This window comes from Dipodomys ordii, unplaced genomic scaffold, assembly GCF_000151885.1.
Source record: "Dipodomys ordii isolate 6190 unplaced genomic scaffold, Dord_2.0 Scaffold12, whole genome shotgun sequence".
In the NCBI taxonomy this organism is placed as follows: Eukaryota; Metazoa; Chordata; class Mammalia; order Rodentia; family Heteromyidae; genus Dipodomys; species Dipodomys ordii.
The window spans coordinates 17,633,219-17,654,027 of NW_012267228.1; the positions used below are offsets into that span (position 1 = coordinate 17,633,219).

At 40.9% G+C, this 20,809-nt stretch overlaps 1 protein-coding gene across 5 annotated transcripts in view; it reads left to right on the plus strand.

Annotated features, from left to right (window-relative positions):
• Window positions 1–19,989, plus strand: part of Magi1 (membrane associated guanylate kinase, WW and PDZ domain containing 1) — a 549,538-nt gene extending 529,549 nt beyond the window's left edge. For 4 of the 5 annotated variants that reach the window (XM_013010552.1, XM_013010554.1, XM_013010553.1 and 1 more), the window contains 6 exons: window positions 2,952–3,119; window positions 10,568–10,661; window positions 10,795–10,855; window positions 11,958–12,101; window positions 14,748–14,886; window positions 18,730–19,989. In XM_013010552.1, the coding sequence (XP_012866006.1) occupies window positions 2,952–3,119; window positions 10,568–10,661; window positions 10,795–10,855; window positions 11,958–12,101; window positions 14,748–14,886; window positions 18,730–19,493 (1,370 nt within the window). In that variant the 3' untranslated portion in view covers window positions 19,494–19,989. Of the gene's footprint in view, window positions 1–2,951; window positions 3,120–10,567; window positions 10,662–10,794; window positions 10,856–11,957; window positions 12,102–14,747; window positions 14,887–16,957; window positions 17,047–18,729 lie in introns of all 5 variants that reach the window. The other variant, XM_013010556.1, reaches the window with a different exon arrangement.
• Window positions 19,990–20,809: the final 820 nt, after the last annotated feature.

The following is a 20,809-nucleotide window of genomic DNA, read 5'->3' on the forward strand; positions in this document are numbered from 1 at the left end:
CTGAAGGCTGAGATGGTGTGTGTGTGTGTGTGTGTGTGTGTGTGTGTGTGTGTGTGTGTGTGTGTTGAACCCTTTCAAGCTTCATTTTGCAACACGAGCATGGGTGAAATTTGCGTACGATTTGAATCGCAATCCCAAGGCAACAACACGGGGACTTGAACTCAGCGCCTGTTGTTCTTGCTTGCCTTTTTTGCTCAATAGTGGTCCTCTACCATTTGAGCCACAACTCTACTTTCAGCCTTTTGCAGGTTTATTGGAGATTAGAATCTCCCAGGATCTGTCTATCCAGGCTGACTTTGAACCATGACTCTCACAGTTCAGCCTCCTGAGTAAGTGGGATTGCAGGCATGGGCTACCTGCGAAGTCCCTGACATTCTTGTTGGAGAAAGACTCTCCAGAAAGGAGCAAAAGGTTCTAAAAAGTCCCAGGATAAAACAGGTGCTAAGGAGGAAAATACCACCAGGAAAGCTCATCCTGCCTGGACAGTGTCCTTTCTCTGTCCCTGTCTGAATTTTTTAAGTGATATTTTTATTGTTGCTTAAGGATCTGGTTAAAATCTGGGTTGAGAACCATTTCATCACAGATCTCATCCATATGTTGAGGCTTTGTGCCAAGAATGGAGAGGCAGAGTTGTCATCCTTTCCATAGCTTAACTCCACTAGGGTATATGAGCAAAAAACCAAATGGCAACAGCCCAGATGACTGAGAGCTAGCCACAGGAGACAGCTGTAACAATAAACTATGGATGTATGTGCCCAGAGTGAGCTACTGACTTCCTGGTTGGATAAAGTCATCTCCCAAGTATGTTCATTCATGGGAGGAGAAGGGCCCCACAGGCTTCCATATTCATCAAATGACTTGACCATAGAGAGTTTGATGACCAATGGCCTAGATTCTTCCCCTCTCTTCCCCTTGGCTAAGCTTAGCAAGGTGCTCAATCTTTTCAGGGTTCTGACCTAGTAGAACCTACTCTGTCTCCATTTAGTCTTGGTATGTTGCTACAGGTTAAAGCTGTCTTCCCCCTAAGTTTCGTGTTTAGAAAGGGACGTTTAGCCAGGTCTATGCATGTATGGCTGCAGTAACAAATGCCCATTACTAACCATGCTTTTGGGAGCTACGTTAAAAAGTCATCACAGCATGTCATGGATGGATAACACCAAGGCAAGATTTTGCTTTTTAATTAATTTCACAGACTTTTCTGCTTACTTTAAAATAAGGAGAAAGGAAGTCATGGGAGGGAGAGATCCCAACTTGCTTTGTTGTTGTTGTTGTTGTGTATTTTTTCTTTTCTTTTTTGTTATCTCCATATACCCTGTGATGCTCTTGGCCATTTCCGAATTCTCCCTTTCCATTTCTAGAAAGAAAGCAGGCATGTGAGGTGACAGGCTATGTGTTATATAATGAATATTGAATGTTCTCACTCACAGTTTGGTCTTTCATTGTTTTCCTTTGGTTCTTAAAATCACCAAATTAAATTTTCCCTAATACCTTGCATGAGACTCTGAGCTATGCAAAGCCTTCTTCATATCTGTGTTATTCCTTTCTCATGCAAGTTGTCCTTGCCAATGAGGTAGATAAACTTAATCAAGACCTTGAATTCTAGAATGCACACTACCAACGTATTCTTGTTGTTGGATTCTAATAAACAGTATGTAGTGTTTGTTAAAAATTCTCTGACATTGACATTACATCTAATGACAAATCCTCAGGCAAGTCTGCTGAAATTCAAAGGAAGGAAAAATACACTTGCTGACAGAGTTTAACCTTCATGTCTAAATTATAGTCGAAGAGCCTACACAGTTGATCTCATTGTCTCCTGTGTTACTTTCACCACCTTTTCCAAAAGGTGTCTGAACTACCTGTCTTCCTACTTCCTAGAAAGACAAATTCTCAAAATGGAATGTGTATAAGAAACTCCATTTCAGTCCTCAAAGCGAATTCCTCACCTTTCTCTAAGTGACAGTGACAAGGGGGTTTTCAAGTGGGCTATAGACTGACCTCAAATGGCTTTTCCCTGATATTTTATATTATAAATATGTACCAAATAGTGGTTAACAAGGAAATGATGCAAGTTGAGAAATGGCCTGAGTCTGGCACTGGGCCCATGTCCTCAACCTGAGTAGTTACTAAATTATCATATTCCTTTGAGTTTTGGTCCCTTTTGGCGGGGGAGGGGGGGACAGGTATGAGCCAAGGGGTAAAGCTAATGAGCCCATGAAAGAGGGGGCTACCCTGAAGGCATATGCAATGGACTTACTGAATAAAGGAACCCTAAAGTGCCAAGGTTGAGAGATTCCTTGGCTTATTTCTCATGGTTAAGGTCCTTTTTCTAAAGCTTTCAGCATTCCAAAGAGGAGGCAGAAAGTGGTAGCCCATTAGATATTTTCAGATTGAATGACTGGTGCTAGCAAACTCCTAGGCCTTACCAGAAGCTCAGTGATTATTTTTCTAAATGGAGAAAGAACAAAACATTGGCAAAAGCTTAAGCAACAGCTGGCAAGAATGAAGTAACACGAACCCCGCCATGAGCAGATGCCTCTATGCCAGCCCTGGGTCTTATACTTGCAGTCTGCAAATAAGCCACCCATCAATCATATTGGTGCTTTTCAAGACCTTCTGAAGTTGCCAAACAACCCAAATTTTGTTATCCTTTTAAAGAGGGAAGGAGAGGGGTCTCCCCTAATATGAAATCAGAAAAGGACTGCAGACATGAGCCCTACTTTTAGGCCCATTGCTTCTTACACCCTAATAATTGCCAATGTTTTGACCATCGGCTCAGAGCTCTCCTTTAATAACATTTGCTTAATGCTTTAATTAATTAACACTTAACCTTCTCTTTCCCTTTTCAACCCTTTTTCTCCTCCCTTCACTATATTCCCACGTAACTTAAAAAAAATTAAAACTCAATATCAAAGCAGGCAATGCATGTGTGGCTATGCCTCACAAAATAGGTCGGATTATTGAGGGGAGCCCTGCTGACCGCTGTGGCAAGCTGAAAGTAGGAGACCGGATCTTGGCAGTAAATGGATGTTCCATCACCAACAAATCCCATTCAGACATTGTCAACCTAATCAAGGAAGCGGGAAACACAGTTACCCTCCGCATCATTCCTGGGGATGGTAAAGTATACCTATTTTCTCTTCTCTCTTCTCTTTTCTCTCTTCTCTCTTCCCTTCCCTTCCCTCCTCTCCTCTCCATTCCTCTCCTCTCCTCTTTTCTCCCTTCCTCTCCCTTCTTCTCCCCTCTTCTTCTCCCTCCTTCTCTTCTCTACCCTTCTCTTCTCTTCTCTTCTCTTCTCTTCCCCTCTCTTCTCTTCCCTTCCCTTCCCTTTTTCTTCTCCTCCTCTTTTCCTTCTCCTCCCCCTCCTCCTTTTTTCTCTTCCTCCTCCTTCTCCCTGTTCTCTCTTTGTCTCTTTTCCTCTCATTGCTGTTCATGTAATTAAGTGTTGTTGATTTAGAAGCAGCTTTATCCATCCCTAACTGAGCATACTCTTTGGGACAAACATGAGCCATGGCTACTAAACCATTCCTCACCTTCTTATCTCATTAATCCTCTAGCTTGTGACCTTGTCTGGCTGTACATATAAGAAATCATGAACTTTCCCCAGTTTATTTATTTATTTTTGCCATTCTTGCCTTTAAAACTGCACAATAGTTTTCAAACAAGTAGTAAAGATCCCCTTTTGTTCTCAATGGGAATCATTAGTATTTGTTTGGGTTTTTTTGTACAATCACTGGAATTTAATTAGATAATTGGTGACATTACAAAACAGAACTATATATATTTTTCTTTCGAGCAAGTGAATGTCAAAATTTTTTATGTAATGAGAGAATCTGAAGGTTTGTGCCTACTTGATTTTTTCCTAATTTTTGAATGTGGTTGAAAAATAAATGTCTATAGTTTGATAGATTGCAATACACTAAACTGAACTATTCCTATTTGCTTGTTTTGTTAAATTCATATCTTTGGTTCTTTTATCTCTGTGGTGAATCTGCCACCGGGGAGATTTGGCAGTGTCTATATTGGATAGTGAGTGTCATCTACTGGGTGAAGGCCAGGAATATTCCAGATGTCCTCCTGTGCATAAAACCGCCCCCAGAAGAAGAGGTGCCCAATACTAGTGTTCATCTTATTATTCAGACCTTGTAAAAATGAGGCTGATACGCTAGTAATTTATAATTATGGACTGGTTGTAGACTTACATTCAGAATATTGACCTCATTCTAAGCCAGCTTTGTCAATGGGAAGGAAGTAATATTTGTCCCAAAATGTTGGACTGCCTTTTTTTTATTCTTCCCATACATGTTACAAGATAAAATACATGTTCTAAAAGTCAGTGAGTATTTTTCGAGAAGAAATTGTGGTTTACTTAGTGTGATAGTCTATGCCATAGATTTGTAAAATAAGAAAATTAGACATTCTATTTCAAAGTCATTCACCAAATAACTTTTTTTGTATACTAGTAATTGAAAATAGCCTCAGGATTCAAAATTTGAGTGATTTTGCTACAGCTTACCTAAAAAAAAGTAAATGTAAAACCAAATAATACATGTTTGAAAACTGTTAGTTCAAAGAACAGAGAGCTTTCTCAGTGCCAAAAATACCCCATGCCAAATGTGAAATGCAGAAATAGCTCCTTGAATGATAGTCTACTTCACCCTCTTCTTAATGTGTGGTTAGTAATTTGCCATCTGGTGTGGAGGCCATTCCATCAATTCATCATTGTGGAAAAAGCCACCACAATTGACAAAAGTCATGCCAAGATGAGAGAGCATAGATTCCTAATGGGAACAATGGGGAAAGCCAAAAAAACAAAGTGGAAATGGTTCAGAAAGCCAAAGGTAGTGTGTAACTTTCACTGTATTTATCTACATGCTGTGGCGATAAGGAAGTGTTAAAAGAGGTAGAAAGATGATGAAAAGGTGAAGGCAAGAAAACTAGACCCAGGAATTGACTTGATAAGTTAATATTGGGCAACCTGGCTGCCGTAGTGAGAATATCTCAAAAGGGAAAGGAGGAAAGAAAGCACTGTCAGGAAAAAGGACCTAGAAAGAGCTTTGAGTCAGGGCAGACTACATACACACAAACAACTTCTACAATGACCTTATTAGCGGTTGACTTTGTAGTATACAGTCAAATTCTTGAGAACATGAACACCAAAAAGTATAAAGCACAGTGGATTATCCACTAGCAGTTGGCAATTAAAAGGCATTTTTAAATCTTGAGTATTTAGATATAAAATACAGGAAACCTACATGGGATTTCAAAAAAAAAAACAGTAAACATAAAATTGACCAAAGCATTGAAGGATTAAAACTTTCTTAAGGCATGCTTGTTTTTCTGAGGATGTGATTTCATGTAAGATGATCCAGGAAATCATTGCCATAATAATAAAAGTCTTCACCAGTGACTTTGTTAAACACCTAGGAGACAGTCCATTTCCTCAGTGTGATGTATGGTAGACTTGATACTTCAGGGTGAAGGGAGCTGTTCTTTGGCTTCTTCACGTCTTTTATTCTAATATTTACTTCATCAAGTAGCCCAAAGACCACTTGTTTATGGTCTCTGCAAGAAAGCTGAGGTTCATAATCAAAGTGACTCTAAACTCTCCTAGGTCCAGCATGGCTGGGGTACTGTCCTTGGAAACCCTAAGAGGAATTCACCTTTATTTGGACAATGCTTAGAACCCTGTCTGAATCTATTCAGGGGTTGTTTTGTTTGAGTGTTCACTTGTTTTTTGTAGATAAAAACACTGTGTGGTTTAGACTGGCCTCAAACTCATGCTCCTCCTGCCTCAGCTTCTTGAGTGTTGGGACTACAGGTGTGCACCACACTGAATCTATTTCTGTAGTTCATGCCACTTCTATTTTCTTGTGGTTGGGTGCCTTATTCTTTGTCCAATTTCCCATATCTTCATCTTTAGTTTCCCTCGCTCTTCTTCCCTTTTCTATCAACCTCTTCATTAAAACTCCAAAGTATAACTTTACCCTTTTATTATACATTATGCTGCTGTTGGAAGACCTATCTTAGATAGGCCAAGATGAGGAGAGTCCTTATCTCTCTGTACTGTATACATCCAAGATCAGAGTGGGAAGTGGGATGAGGCAGATGTTTTTTTCCCATGGCATATGAGCAGGGAATAGTAAATCTATAATGGCAGCAGAGAAAGGCTCACAGAATACTGAATCTGAGCTTCTGCTTTGACAAGTGAAACCATACGAGCATTGTATGGTAACGTCTCAACTTTCTAAGTGAGAGTAAGACTTTAATCAGAGCAGAACTAGACTAAGACTATAGTATGAAGCTAAGGGCTTCAAACGCTACTATTGCAATGCTGCCCTTAAATTTGTGCTTTGTTCACTCTGATTCAGTTTTCACTTATGAGAGAGAGAGCAAGAGAGAGAGTTGGGTAACACAGATACTAGGCAAAGGCATAGAATAGTAAAAAGTCTCATCTCCTTAAACCTTTCACATATTTATGGATTCAAATTTTCCAGTGTTGTTTTCAGGTATTTATTACATATATGTTTATACATTGAAATATTTATGAAAGAAGTGATTGTATCCTTTGTTGATATATTTGGCTTTTCAATGTACATTCCATCCTCCAGTAAGGAGGCAGACAAAGGAGCAAGATTAGCATGGTAATCACGTGTTGCAGAGATAGGTAGAAATGTCAGGTAGAAACTCCTGTCAAAACAGTAAGTGGCCTGATTTAGAACAGCCTTGTGACAGTGCCTCGAGTGCTCTGACTGGCTTTTCTTAATACGTGATCACTGAGGAAAGTGTCAATATCCATTTTCATTCCTTTGGAAGCACCGAAGAAGATATAAGAACTATTTAGTAAAGGATGTAGGGTATTTTCTGGAATTTGTCATAAAAATATCCAACCTGTCCATCTGCCTTGGAATTGAAAAACTCCAATTCATGCCCTTATAGTATTGCTGCCGGAAGGCAAGGAGACACAGTCTCCTGTTTCTGGCCTGCTTAAGGCCCCTTGTAGACATTTTTTCTATTATACAAGGCAAACTTTGCTTTGGGAGTAGAGCTCTAAATTCTTAATAATGGGCTTTATCTCTGTTTTTAAAAGCTAGCATGTCAGCAGATACAATCCTGGCTTAGTTCCAAATGAAGACTTACACAAAACAAGTATAACTTTATTGATATTATAAAAGCATACTTGAAATAGAGAGCATGCTAAAAATTCTTTCAATGCTCTGAAGATGGCCTATAAAATCCAGTAGGCAAAGCAGGATATTTTGTATTTCAAACTAATCTCTGATACTACATAGTGAAGGTGATAGTGCTTATGTAGTAAAATAAAAACTGCTTAAAATAAGGCATGATTTTCTTCATACAAACACATAGGGCCCGTCAGTAGCATCAGACTAGAAGTAAATTGTCAGGCCCTAAGTTTGAATCCTGCATCTCCACTTTCTCCCTGGGTGACACTGAACACGTTATTTTCCTTTTCTGTGTCTCCATCTGTAAACTGGGGCTGTTAACTATACCCATCTTCTTGAGTGGTAAGAATGAAATGGAGTAATGCATATCATAATGGGCACTGTGTGCTTGGCTCCCTGTGAGTCACAAGCAAAACAACAAAATGAGGAAAAGTCATTGAGCTTGAATACAAAACTCAGTATTAGATGTTACTATGAAAAAAGATGCTTAGAATTAAGTGCCAGTCTCCAAAATATTTACATGTAAATATACCTGGGAAGCGTAGGAAAGGAAAAAAAAATCAGTTAAATGCATTCTGCTTATCTATATATCTATCCAGTGATTTATCTGTCATCAAATCTACTAAAGTAGCAGGCAAATGGAAATTAAATGTTTGAGAATGAGATCTGATCTGCCTAGAAAACTCTGGCTACCAATAACACACACACACACACACACACACACACACACACTAAAGGGAAACCTGTCTACTTTAGTAATTATAATCACTTTAATTACAAGAAACCTTTTTGGTATCCTTCCTGGTTATGATCTCTCCGAAGTCCAAACAATCTTGTGATTTCCCAGTGAGGTTCCATCAAATAAATTGCAGTGAGCACAATGAAGTTTGTTGAAGGACCAGTGCCTGTGTTTTTGAAGTGTCATGTAGCTGGCTGTGCAGTGTGTTTATCCTGTATATGGACACAGAGAACATACTTTATAAAATGTCACTTGTAGTTATCACCCTGCTTCTGCCAGTTCATTGGTCCAGGATAGGAGTCATATGAAGACGTTAGTGTCCCTCCAAAGGTTCTGAAAAAAGTATGACGATAGTAATAAAAATCTATTAATAATTGCCTTTAATAATAATAATAATACCAAAGACATGCTAAGCATTTTTGAGCAATGTTTATGTATCAGTTGCTATCCTAAACACTTTCCTATTAGATTATCTTCACACCAGTTTCCTTAAAGACCCCTTGTGCATTTGAGGAAAGTGTAAGTAGCTTTAAAACTTAAATTGCAGAGGTTTGGATGCACTGCAAGATGGTCTGAATTCATTGTCTGACCTAGAAATGAGAGGCCAATCTGCCTTCATAAGCTTAAGAAGCACACACACACACACAACACACACACACACAAACACACGCGTGCACACACACACACCATCTTGCCTCAGAGTGCACATTGGCCCAGTATGGCTCTGAGGGGTTCACAGAAAGAATAACTGACACTGATGGAAATCTTCCCCTATGTTTTACCCATTAGTTCCCAAACTTAATTGACCACAGGTTCTTTTTCCTCAAAAGTGATTAAATCAATTGGCATAAAAGATTGCGAGGCATATTATCTTAAAATATAAATAGGTTTTCCAAAAATGAATCACTGGGTGTTACTAATTTTGTAACCCTGGTTATAAGAATAATGGGCTTTTATAGCTGGAATAGAAACTGTTAAAATCCTATTTTTCTCATTTAGGAAGGAATTTAAATCACTTAAAGAAATTCCTATAGTAATAAATGAAAAATCACAGTAATAGCAAGAACAATGGGAACTGAGTCATTAATAGAAGTCAGGCACTCTGCTGAACACTTCACATCATTTTATCCAGAAGAAGGAATGTTTTGTCATTATCTCTTTTTCTAAGTGGGAATAAAAGACATATAGCTAATGAGTAGGGAAAAGGGGAGTTTGAATCTGGTTCTGAAATTCAAACCCACACTTTTACATAGCAAGACCCAAGCTGAATTAATACCCTTAGGAAATTCAAAATGGTAGACTCCAAGCGTTTGAGAGGTGTGAGAAGTCTCCCAGGAATGCAATGGAGAGAGATATATTCCAGGTTTCTCAGTCTGGAATACTTAAAATATTTCCCTGTGGAAACCTTCTCATGTCTGGAGGGTAGAAATATGTATTTAGCACACACTGAAGTGCTTATTGTGAATCACTGAACCCATGAGAACTTCAAGTCTTCAAGGTAGACAGTATATTAAATGGACACATACAGACTAATCTTAGAACCTAACCAGCACAGTGTTTTTATGAAAAGATGTACACCAAATTCCAAAGAGTTAGCTTAAAAATAAATATTAAAAGTATGATTTGCTCCCAGTTGGCTCTCACCTGCCTTGATCTTAATGTAGAAATAATTAGTAAAAGAGCATGCTGTACTACATGAATGATTAAATTTTAACACATGCATGTCAGCACGCACTCTGTAGTTATACTCATGAGCATTTCTGCTTCTGGATCCCTAAACTTGTAGAGATGAGTTAAGTTGCCTTTAATTTTATGATTAGTGGAAAAGAAAGTCAGTTTATATAGGAGTATAATCATATTCATCACCATAAGGTGGCTTTGGGGTTTATAAAACTTAAATTTACAAAATCTGATTCTTCTTTTTTTTTTTCTTTTTTTGCTTATGTGGTGCTAAGGAATCGAACCCAGGGCCTCAGGCATGCAAGGCAAGCACTCTACCACTGAGCCATCTTCCCAGCCCCCAAAATCTGATTCTTCTAATGCACATTTTAAAATTACTCTTTCCTGAGTGAGACTAGATGAGAGCTGCCCAAAGTTCCAGATTTTCAGTTGAGCTTCACTGAAAGCAATGGAGAATGAAGTGTATATTGTCTGGGTGTGTTTAACAAGATGTGAGCACACATCTGACTTTAATATTCACGTGAGCCAATCAAGCATTTTCACTAACCCCTGCAGATACTCTGCAAGGAATATTCGCAGAGACATTATCATCTGCCTGAAAAATTCTGAAAGATCACAGCAGTGAGGTCCCATGCTTAGATGGTATTCCCAACTTCCACAGGGAGGAAAAGAGTAAGACACACCTGCATCGAGTATAATTTTAGAGCCTCAGTTTCTCTGGAAAATAGTTGCATTGTGGTTACATTATCTGGTGGGGAGAAATGTCATGGGGGCAGATATGGCCCCCATCAGTGAAAACATCACAATGTTTCATTGAACTCCTGCTTGTTTAGCACTTGGAGCCACACTGTTTGAAATGAGGACAGAGAAGTCAGACTTGTCATTTAGATCAGGGCTTCTGCATGCCTCCCACTTGAACCACATCTTCTCTAAGGCCCTCATTTCTTTCTGCTCTATCCTGCAGAGTCTTCAAATGCCACCTTGCTGACCAATGCTGAGAAGATTGCCACCATCACCACCACACATGCCCCTTCTCAACAGGGGGCTCAGGAGGCAAGGTCAGATGTGGCTTGGGTTTCTCTCCTTAGTTTAAATGGGAATAAAATAACTCCCGGCCTGATAATACATATCTTTGATTCTTTCTCAGTTTCCTTTGGGTTGCTGTTATATTTATTTCTCTTAATTTGGCAGGAGTACCACCAAACCAAAGCCGGAATCACAGTTTGAGTTCAAAGCACCACAAGCTGCACAGGTGAGAGCCCTTTCTCCTTTCTATCAGTACGCAGAGCTCATATCATTCCAGCTATCTAAAGCTATTTTTATCAGATAGTTCTTAAAAGGCATCTTTAAATTAAAATAACCTTTTGTGAGATGATTTACCAAGTATGTTCTTATATTTGATTGCCTAAGAAATGGCATTGGTATTTTACTTTCTTTGAAAAAACTAATCCCTTTAGATCCTTTTCTGGCTTGGGACAGAGGGGGGAAAAATAGAATTAATGGAAAACTGTCCTAAGAATCTGCTATCAGCGGAAAAGTGAAGCAGCTGATGTCTATTTGCTCAGTTTTATAAAACTGATTCCTTTCATGAGAATGTCAGTTTTCATATGGTGGTTTTTGGGTGAGACCCATAGAGGAAGGTATCTGTCCCTGAGGATGGTATTGGGGGCTGTACAGATAATAGCCAGATAAACAAATTACATTGGGTGATGTAATGCCGTTTTTTTTAACTGGCTTTCTGGGAGCCTTCAGTAGGCCATTCATAATTTTCCCTCACGGAAAGGGAACTGTTTCCCAGATTGTAGAGGTTGGTGTTAGACTCTAGCATTTATCAGGTATGGATCAAAGAAGCTGAATGTCTAGCAGTGAGTGAATCACATTGTGTAATGAAGTTTTCTATTCCAAATTTAAATCACATCCGCACTGATTGAATTTTAATGCATATATGATATAGTACCTATATGCATGTGTTCAACTTCTGAGGTTAATAAACAATAAAAGAGTCATACAGTGAATGAATACACAATGCCCATGTGTGATATCAACATCATAAACCTGTAATCCTAGCTACACAGGAGGCTGAGATCTGAGGACCATGGTTCAAAGGTAGCCCAGACAGGAAAGTCTATAAGACTTATCTTCAACTAGTCACCAAAAAAGCTTAAAGGTGGAGCTGTGGCTCAAGTGGTAGAGCACTAGCCTTGAGTTCAAGTCCCAGGACCAGTCCCCCTTATACCTTACACTTCCCTCTAAAAAAAAAGAAAAGAAGAAAGAAAAGATGCTGCTTGGGAAGAGCTGGAGAAAATATGTCTGATGGTTCTCCCAGAATGATTGCATCTCATTTTTTTAAACAGGAACAAGACTTTTACACTGTGGAACTGGAAAGAGGAGCCAAAGGATTTGGCTTTAGTCTTCGAGGGGGTCGAGAGTATAATATGGACCTCTATGTTCTGCGCTTGGCAGAAGATGGTCCAGCAGAAAGGTGTGGAAAGATGAGGGTAAGTTGGGAAAGGAGGCCTGAAATAATGTAAGTAAACCACTGATAGTCACTTCTTGACATACGTAGTGAGAATGTTTGTGTTTTGAAACATTACATTTTTCTTTGGCTTTCAAGACACTCTATAAATGCATTGTTTTCACCATTCCCTGTCTGTTTCGTCCTAAAGCATAGCTAGTTATAGCCATTAAAAGTTAGGTGAAGCCGGGCGCTGGTGGCTCACGCCTGTAATCCTAGCTACTCAGGAGGCTGAGATCTGAGGATCCAGGTTCAAAGCCAGCCCGGGCAGGAGAGACTGTGAGACTCCTATCTCCAATAAACCACCAGAAAACCGGAAGTGGCGCTGTAGCTCAAGTGGTAGAGCGCTTGCCTTGAGCTGAAGAGCTGAGGACAGCGCCCAGGCCCAGAGTTCAAGCCCCAGAACCGACCAAAAAAAAAAAAAAAAGTTAGGTGAAACTTTTTGAGTTGAGTGAGGTATTCAAATACTTACAAATGTGTTATATGTAGATTTTTTTTCTTATTCACATTTCCATACTTCCTGTGGTTAATAGTGTGTGGCAGACACATCACTTCATAAAAATTCTTGGGACTTACAAGATGCCTAAGGAGCAGGAAAGCTGTGTGGCCCTGTCGATTCTGGACTTTGAACTCCATTCATTCCCTATTTCAATCACTAGCTCTCCTCCCCAGGCCTAAGAGATTACAAATCCACCTGTTCAATAGCAGAAGACAGGAGCAATTCCATGGCATTGATATTCAGAATGCTCTGTGACAGTCAAAGCTACATATTTTAAATAACACACATGCCAAAATTTCACTCTGCTCTGTTTAACTGTCTAATATCTGTTACTATGGATGAATGTATCACTCTCCTGGGCAGAAGAGATGATTAGGGAGAGATAAATCAGCCACTCCTTGATAAGTCACATCGATGAAGGCATACACAAAGGGAACCATTTGCTATGAATTAAAAAAATTCAAGTCAGATCAAGAGGCACAAACTGACCAAGACCAATACTCTATTTGTATTTAAGGCTCCACTTGGATTCTAGAGTTCTTTAGACTGAATTTCTCACCAATTTTTCTTGATAAACAAGTAGAGCATGAGTGTGAGTTCAGAAAAATTAAACTGAAAAAAAAAGGTACATAATTTCTAGGATCAAACCATATACCAGCTCCTTGTATGTCCTTCCTTCTTGTATGTATGTGTACAATCTGTGCGTGTACAAAGGCACAAAGATACACCGTGGTATCTGCACATATTCCTTTCCTTTGAATTTTAATCACTTTAAAAAGTTCCTGTTTGAATGAAATAGAGTTGTCATGATACTTGGTTTAATGGCATACAGCTCACAGTGTAATTTCCCCAGTGTAATCCTTGTAGCATATTAGGTGTCGTGATGGAGTTCACAGTCTGTTCACAGCCTGTTCTACACAGGAGGAAGTGGAATCCAGGAAGTTGAAGCACTAAGCAAAGTTACTTAGTGAGCAAGAGATAAGATTCACCTTCATGGCTTTAGATTCTGAGCAGTGCTTTTCCTCATCTTTCTACTGGGATTTAAGCCCTATGTGAGCAGCCTTCTGGTCTGTTCTGTTTATTCTTTTTTGTGCAGTGCTGACGGTTGTAGCTGGCACCGAGTCAGTGTATCAACTGCCAGTGTGGTGGTCTCTTCTGAAGGCTCATTCTAAATGGCTCCCATGGTCTTTAGAACTCATCTAGGATGCAGCCTATGGGCTGCTGGCTGGATTCCTCTCTTGTTTTTCTTATCACAGATTCCATAGAGTAGAGTGTTATCACTACTGTAGAAATACCTGAGAAAATGAACTTGAACTTCAGAAGTTTCAGCTATGTTCAGTTGGGACCATGTTTTAGGCCTGTGGCAAAGCAGAACATAATGATGGGGGGGGTGCAAAGCTGCTCCCCTTAGGCGGCCAGGAAACTACAGACAGAGAATCCCAATATCCTTTAAAAGGTACACCCCCAGTGATGTAACTTCCTTCTATTGCACCCCTTCAAGTTTCCATCATCTCCCAGTAGTTCTGCAGATCCAGGACTAAAGCCTACATTCAACACAAAAGCTTTGGGAGATGTTTTCAAAGTAGCAGGCAAGTAGTGATAGCAAACAAGAGAACCAATGAAAGGAAGGAAGTCAGAAGCCCAAACTAGCTTGTGGCCTGATCTTTTGAATTGATATAATAAGTTGAATACTCTTTAGGTTACAAGTGAATCACTTGTTCCAGCCCACATCCAAAGGAAGGGAGATTGCACGGAGGGAGAGGCAAAGGAGCATTGAAATCAATCCCAGAAACACCAACCACATCCTCTTTCCCTTATCAAATTCGGTTCCTTTTACCACTTATTTTTTTCTCCTTTAACACTGAACATTATGTAGCATACATGAATTTGTCTAATTTTCTTATTGTCTTTCCTCATTAAAATCTAATCTTCCATTGACAGTAGGGATTTCTTTTGTTTGTTTGTTTTCTTTTTCATTATTGCATCCCTAAGCAATAGAAGTCTTCCTGGAATGTGATTGCTGAACGTCAGTCAATCAATCAGTGAGAAAAGTTTTCAATCCAGAAGATCTCCAGTAGCTCCTGTAAGCCTTTTGTGACCCTTTCACCTTGTTCCCTCTTGCCTTGTCAGATTGGTGATGAAATTCTAGAGATCAATGGTGAGACCACCAAAAACATGAAGCATTCTCGGGCCATAGAACTGATTAAGAATGGTGGCCGCAGAGTTCGTCTGTTTCTGAGACGGGGAGACGGCTCAGTCCCAGAATATGGTGGGTCAAACTATGAAAACGTTACTTCCTTCCCTGGCATGACTCCATGAATTTGTCTCCAGAACGGCAGCAGGAAAGTCCTTTTTGTTTCCCCTATTCACCAGTGTCTTACCAGCCTCTCGCACCATGTGATTATCTGCCTCGCTTGTTCTGAAATCTCTACATATTTCATCCTTTTGCTTGCTTACGTGGACTGGGGCATGGCCTAAGACAAGATCTTGATAGCCCCCTTTCTCATAATCAGAGAGAACATTTTGTCTAGTCCGACCAAGAGCGAAGGAATGTTTGTTTGAACTGTGCCAAACTGTTTCTCAGATCAAATTGTTAGCACAAAATGACTATATACTCCTTTTAAGAAGCAGGAAAGCAGGTTTCCTGAGTGATATGTTGAGGCACAATAGATAATATATATTTTTTTCTTTTCTGGTTACTTGATGTCTTAATTTAAGAGGCATAAATTTCAAGATATTGGGGTGGGGGGTTGCTCACCTCCTTTATGCTCTGTGTACAATAATTCCCCACCACCCTCCCTGGTCTCTTACCCCAGATCAGACCACTGGAGCCCAATACTATCAAACAAACGAACTGTTGATCGATTAGCCATATGTTTTCAAGTGATCAAGGGTGAAATAGATTCCCAGTGCTCATCCTAAGGGAAACATGTTCCTTTCCTGTGAGGAAAGCCAGGTTATACGTAGAGTTTCTTGGTCATATCTTTAGACATGATTTGACTAGACAGCAGTGATCTTTCCATAGCTTAGTGTTCTGATGGCAAAAAATTGTATATTGAAAGAATTAATGACCTATTTGAGAGTCTTGTTTAAAGTTTTAAAAAAACAAACAAATAAATAAATGAAGCTATGCCCTAGATGTAGGGCTATTTTTTTTTCCCAACCAAAGGTCTACAGAAGTTTCTATAGAAACTGTGATTGAATGGTCCCCAGATCTATGGGTCCCCTTTATTTGGGATGTATCTGTTTACCACCCACTTTTCTGAAAGTCTCTGCACAATTCCCAGTTGCATTTTGGACTTGATGCTTCATTCAGATCTAGCCCCAGAAGGAATTGCTCCTTTGAATGGCAGTCTTCCCAAGTGTTGGTTGGTACAGGTGCAGAGTATTAAGGGGTGTGAGGTAAGGGAGGAGGGTGAGTATCAGATGAGGGCCCAAAATTTAGGCAAGGCCAACCTGAGGGGAACCTTCGTGACAGTGTTCTGACGCCATGGCTGCACACTGTACTAAACTTCTGACTCAATGCCACTGAAACTGTGTAACATTGTCTCCCTTTTCTGTCTTCCCTATGCTTCTGTTGGATGTGATATTTCATTTGAGAGTCATCGTCAGTAACCTGTGTACCTTCTCCAAACCTATGTCTGTTGCACTGAGGATGAAAATCCGACACTAACAAATGTTCTTTGGGCTAAAAATAAAGATCGTTTAACGATATGGTTTTCCAAGAAGGGTTTAACATGCCGGGTTTATACTGCTGTTTAACTGTCTCCATGCGTCATTTGGACTAAGTCTCTCTAATGCTATTGATTAGAGTCACAAATGGGTTATAATATGTTAAGTTCCAATATTTTTCTGACTTGATTGGAACCTGCTTCTCTGTGAGGCTATTTTTGTAATGAGTTTTTTGTACTTAATTTAACTGCCGCGGTCTTGGGGGGTGGGGGGAGTGGAGGGAGGGCATGGGGGGAGGGGACTTTGTTCTTTTGTTGTTTATTGTTAATGCTCTCCTATGCCAGCCTGTCATTGTTGCAGTTGTTTGAAAAAAAAAAAAGAAAAAATGCAAAACAAGAAAAGAAAGGATGCATCCATTGTCTGGGTTCTCGAGTCATCTATGGCTGTCTAAAAAGTCATTGTTCCAATTGCGGTCTTTGCAGCCTTATTTGAGTGTTGCCTTAGACTGTCTGACTGGACAAATAAACTCTCTTTTGCCCTATGTTAACAAATGCAGATTTTTTTTTCTTTCCTCCTTGTTATAGGGAATCTAAATGTTCAACTTTTTTCTCTTTCTCTCTTTCTCTTTCTCTCTGACTGTTCTTGGTGCTGGGCCCTCCCTTCTACAGCGATGATACCTCCTAATATCGCTGCATGTATGAGAAATGAAAAGCTCGGGGAGGCTTGCTTCTACCTTATGGGCCATAATCAAACTACGGTTTGTAGCTCAATCAATACTAGGTGTTTCTGTGCTGTGGCCTAATTTCCTCATTGCTTCTGCTTAGCTCTATTTTGATATGTTTGGCAATTCATTCTGAGCACCCTGCGTTCTTTGAATTGTAAGTACACTGTGACCCTGTTGAAGTGTTGCTATCCCTTGTCCTAAAAGTAGGCACAAGAATCCAGGTTAGAGGTACACTAGTGGTCTCAGAGCCTTTCTTTCCCCAAATACCAATCCCTTCATTCTAATAACCCACCCTACATATCAAAAGGATGAGTTCCAATATCATAAAGTTCTTAACTAGATAGCTAGGGATTTGCTAGACAAGATGGAGAGATAACTAGTCCTTTAGGTATCTCTTGGCACACAACAGCCCGTCTGCCAAGTCCTGGCCATAGCCTGTTTTGTGTGTGTACATGTATGTGTTTTGTAAATAAAGTTTAATGAATAGTCACACCCATTTCTTTTAGCCATTACCTGTGCTTGTACCACAGTGGCAGAGTTAGACAGTTCCAACAGGGACTGCTTAGGACCCCCTGATATAGACTATCTTCCTGCCTTTCTTAGAACTAAACATGGGTTTTGGAAGATCCTTGATGAAACAGATTCACTGTTGATTACTTTGCCTCATGAAAGACCCTTTAAGAACCCCTCTACCTACACTGCAACGGGCATCTATAATTTGTTGGATTTGTAACTGTTTGAAAAAAAAAAATCTCTGCTTTGCCGAGAACTCTCATAACTTCAGGATGCCACCCAATGCATTTGTGATGTCAGTCTAGTAGCTCCATAGTTCCTGGATCACAGTCAGATAAGGAGAAATGCCTTTAAATTTTAAGGATTTCATGAGACCCACCTAATTTCAAATGTGTACTGAACAATCTTTCTTCTTTTCCCTTTTAGCTGTCAAAAACAACCCCAGCATTTCAAAAACAGTTCCTTATTTTGGAGTCTATACAAAAATAAACAAAGTAGATAAATAATGTAGTAGGATATAAACATCCACAGTTGCTAGTCAACATCTGGCTTGCATGTTACCTCTGTAATCCCCTTTGCCCAACACTCTGAATTCTTTATTAAAGTGCAAGTATGATTTGAATATGGTAAAATATGTAAATCCTGAGAATACAGTGCAGTGGGTTGTCCACCTTTGTGTGCGTCCATTTAAATCACCCCCCAGATGAGATCTAGATTATTTCTATTTACCAGAAAGCTTCCCTCCTGCCCCTTCTGTCCTAGATTAGTTTTAAGCAAACCAAATCAAGTGTTGTTTGTTTCTTTTAAATGAAGAATTCTTGAGTGAGGCGATGGGATGGGCGGGGGGGGGGGGGGGGGGGGGGGGAGGACAGAAGGGTTAGTGGGAAAGGAAGAACAATGGATAGGTAAGGAGGTAGATACTTCTAGACTATTTGGGTTGTGCCTTTAAAGATCAATTCTTTATGTAGTTTGAATGGAGAACAGTCAGCTAGACACTGAAAGCCACGAGTACCAGTTTTGTTTTGTTTTGTTTTTTTTAACCCTAACTAGTCGTAGTTCAATTAACCAAGATTCAGTTGGCTTTGATTCTGACTGCTTTAACGTTTGTTTGTTGTGACTAATGAGTCCACTGTGGGTGAGAGAGGGGCCAGCCGCCCAAGGCTCTTGGTACCAAACTATTGCTCTCGCTTGTCTTCCTTGCAGACCCCAGCAGCGACCGGAACGGCCCCGCCGCCGCCGGTGCACAAGGGGTTCCGGAAGTGAGGCCGGGGCCGTGCGACCGTCGACCACATCCATCATTGGAGTCCAGTTACCCACCCGATCTTCACAAATCATCACCACACGGGGAAAAGCGGGCACACGCGAAGGATCCCAAAGGCAACCGAGAGTACAGCAGACAACCCAACGAACACCACACCTGGAATGGAACTTCTAGAACACCCGACGGCGGGGTATGCCGACCCAAGGAGCGGGCGCTGGAAGGATGGAGAGACGCGCCGCCGCCGGAGCGCACGGCCACCAACGGGCCCAAGCGCAAGGCCGTGGAGAAGCGCAGGGAAGGCACCCGCAGCGCCGACAACACCCTGGAGAGGCGACAGAAGCACGAGAAGCGGAGGGAGCTTTCTCCCGAGAGGCGGCGAGAGAGGTCCCCGACCCGCAGACGGGACAGCTCGCCCGGCCGCCGGCGGAGGTCCTTGGAGAGGCTCCTGGATCAGAGACGGTCACCGGAGCGGCGTCGGGGGGCCTCGCCCGAGCGGAGAGCCAAGTCCACCGACCGGAGGAAGGCCCGCTCCCCGGAGCGCCGGCGAGAGCGCTCCCTGGACCGAAGAAACAGGGAGGACCGAGTGGGCGCCCACCGCGAGAGGGAAGAGGCCAGCCTGAGACCGGAGGCCGGCAGGAGTTCCAGGAACCCCCCGGAGCAGAGGAGGCGACCCTACAAAGAATGCAGTACGGACCTCAGCATCTGAGACGGGGAACGCACAAGACCGCCTCCCAACCTTTACCGTGTCAAAGGTTCTAAGAGGAAGGGCACACACCTGACAGAACTTAGTGTCATACCTACCCACACGCAGCAGCTTGTCACCTGATGATCCTCCCAACAGCAGCGGACATTTTATGTATTTGAGATCTTATAAGAAGAAAGAAAGAAATATATATATATATATATATATATATATATATGAAAAGTGTTGTGCCTGATGTATAATATTAAAGAAAGTATTTTTAAATGCATACTTCTTTTGGGAAATTATTTGCCAAAATACTGGCCCAAAGGGATAGCAATTCTGTTTCTACATAAACTGTAGAATTGTCAAGCATTGTCCTCCCCTTGGGCCAACCTTCCTCTCCTGGTTCAATGGGACTGTTGTTCATTTTCTGTGAGGAAAGGAAATGATTAACATCAATGAGCTGGATACAGACTTTTGCATAGTGATGTCATGCAGACAGGAGTTTTTCTTAAAAGCAAAGAGCAAAAAAACAAAAGGTGAACTCAGTCAGGCCACAGTAACTCACACCTGTCATCCTATCTACTCAGGATGCTGAGATCTGAGGATCGCAGTGTGAAGCCAGCCTGGCCAGTAAAGTTCATGAAACTGACCACCAATGAAACACACACACACACACACAAACACACACTGGAAGTGGAGCTGTTGCTCAAGTGATAGAGTAACAGCCTTAGGCAAAAAGTGCCCAGGTCTTGAATTCAAGTCCTAATAGCGCACACGCACACACACACACACACACCTGTTGCTCAAGTGATAGAGTAACAGCCTTAGGCAAAAAGTGCCCAGGTCTTGAATTCAAGTCCTAATAGCGCACACGCACACACACACACACACACACACACACGAACACTGAGAATCTTTTGGAATAGATGAGAATTGCCCATGATCCTAAAATCAAGCAAACTGTATAACAAGACTACTATACAAGTGAAGGATATGTATAGCTTAACTATGCAGCACAAAGGTATTTTATGTTTTTAGGAGTTTTTGCAAAAACCAGTTTGTACTCTCCTTGGCCCAGGAAGGCAAGAGATGAAGTTGGCTACCATTACCCAAATACAACTTTATGACACAGATTGTAAAATTCATTAGCCTCTCCATCATGAAATAGCATTTCCTTTAAGGCAGTGCCACGCAAGCTTTGTTCAGCAATTTCAAGGGCCAGGCAACAAACAACTGTGCTGTTTGGTCTGCTCTGAAGCCGAATAGTAGACATAGGACCAGTGTGCCTGCTACGAGGGAGACAGTAGTATCCCCACTACAGATAACTGGTGGAA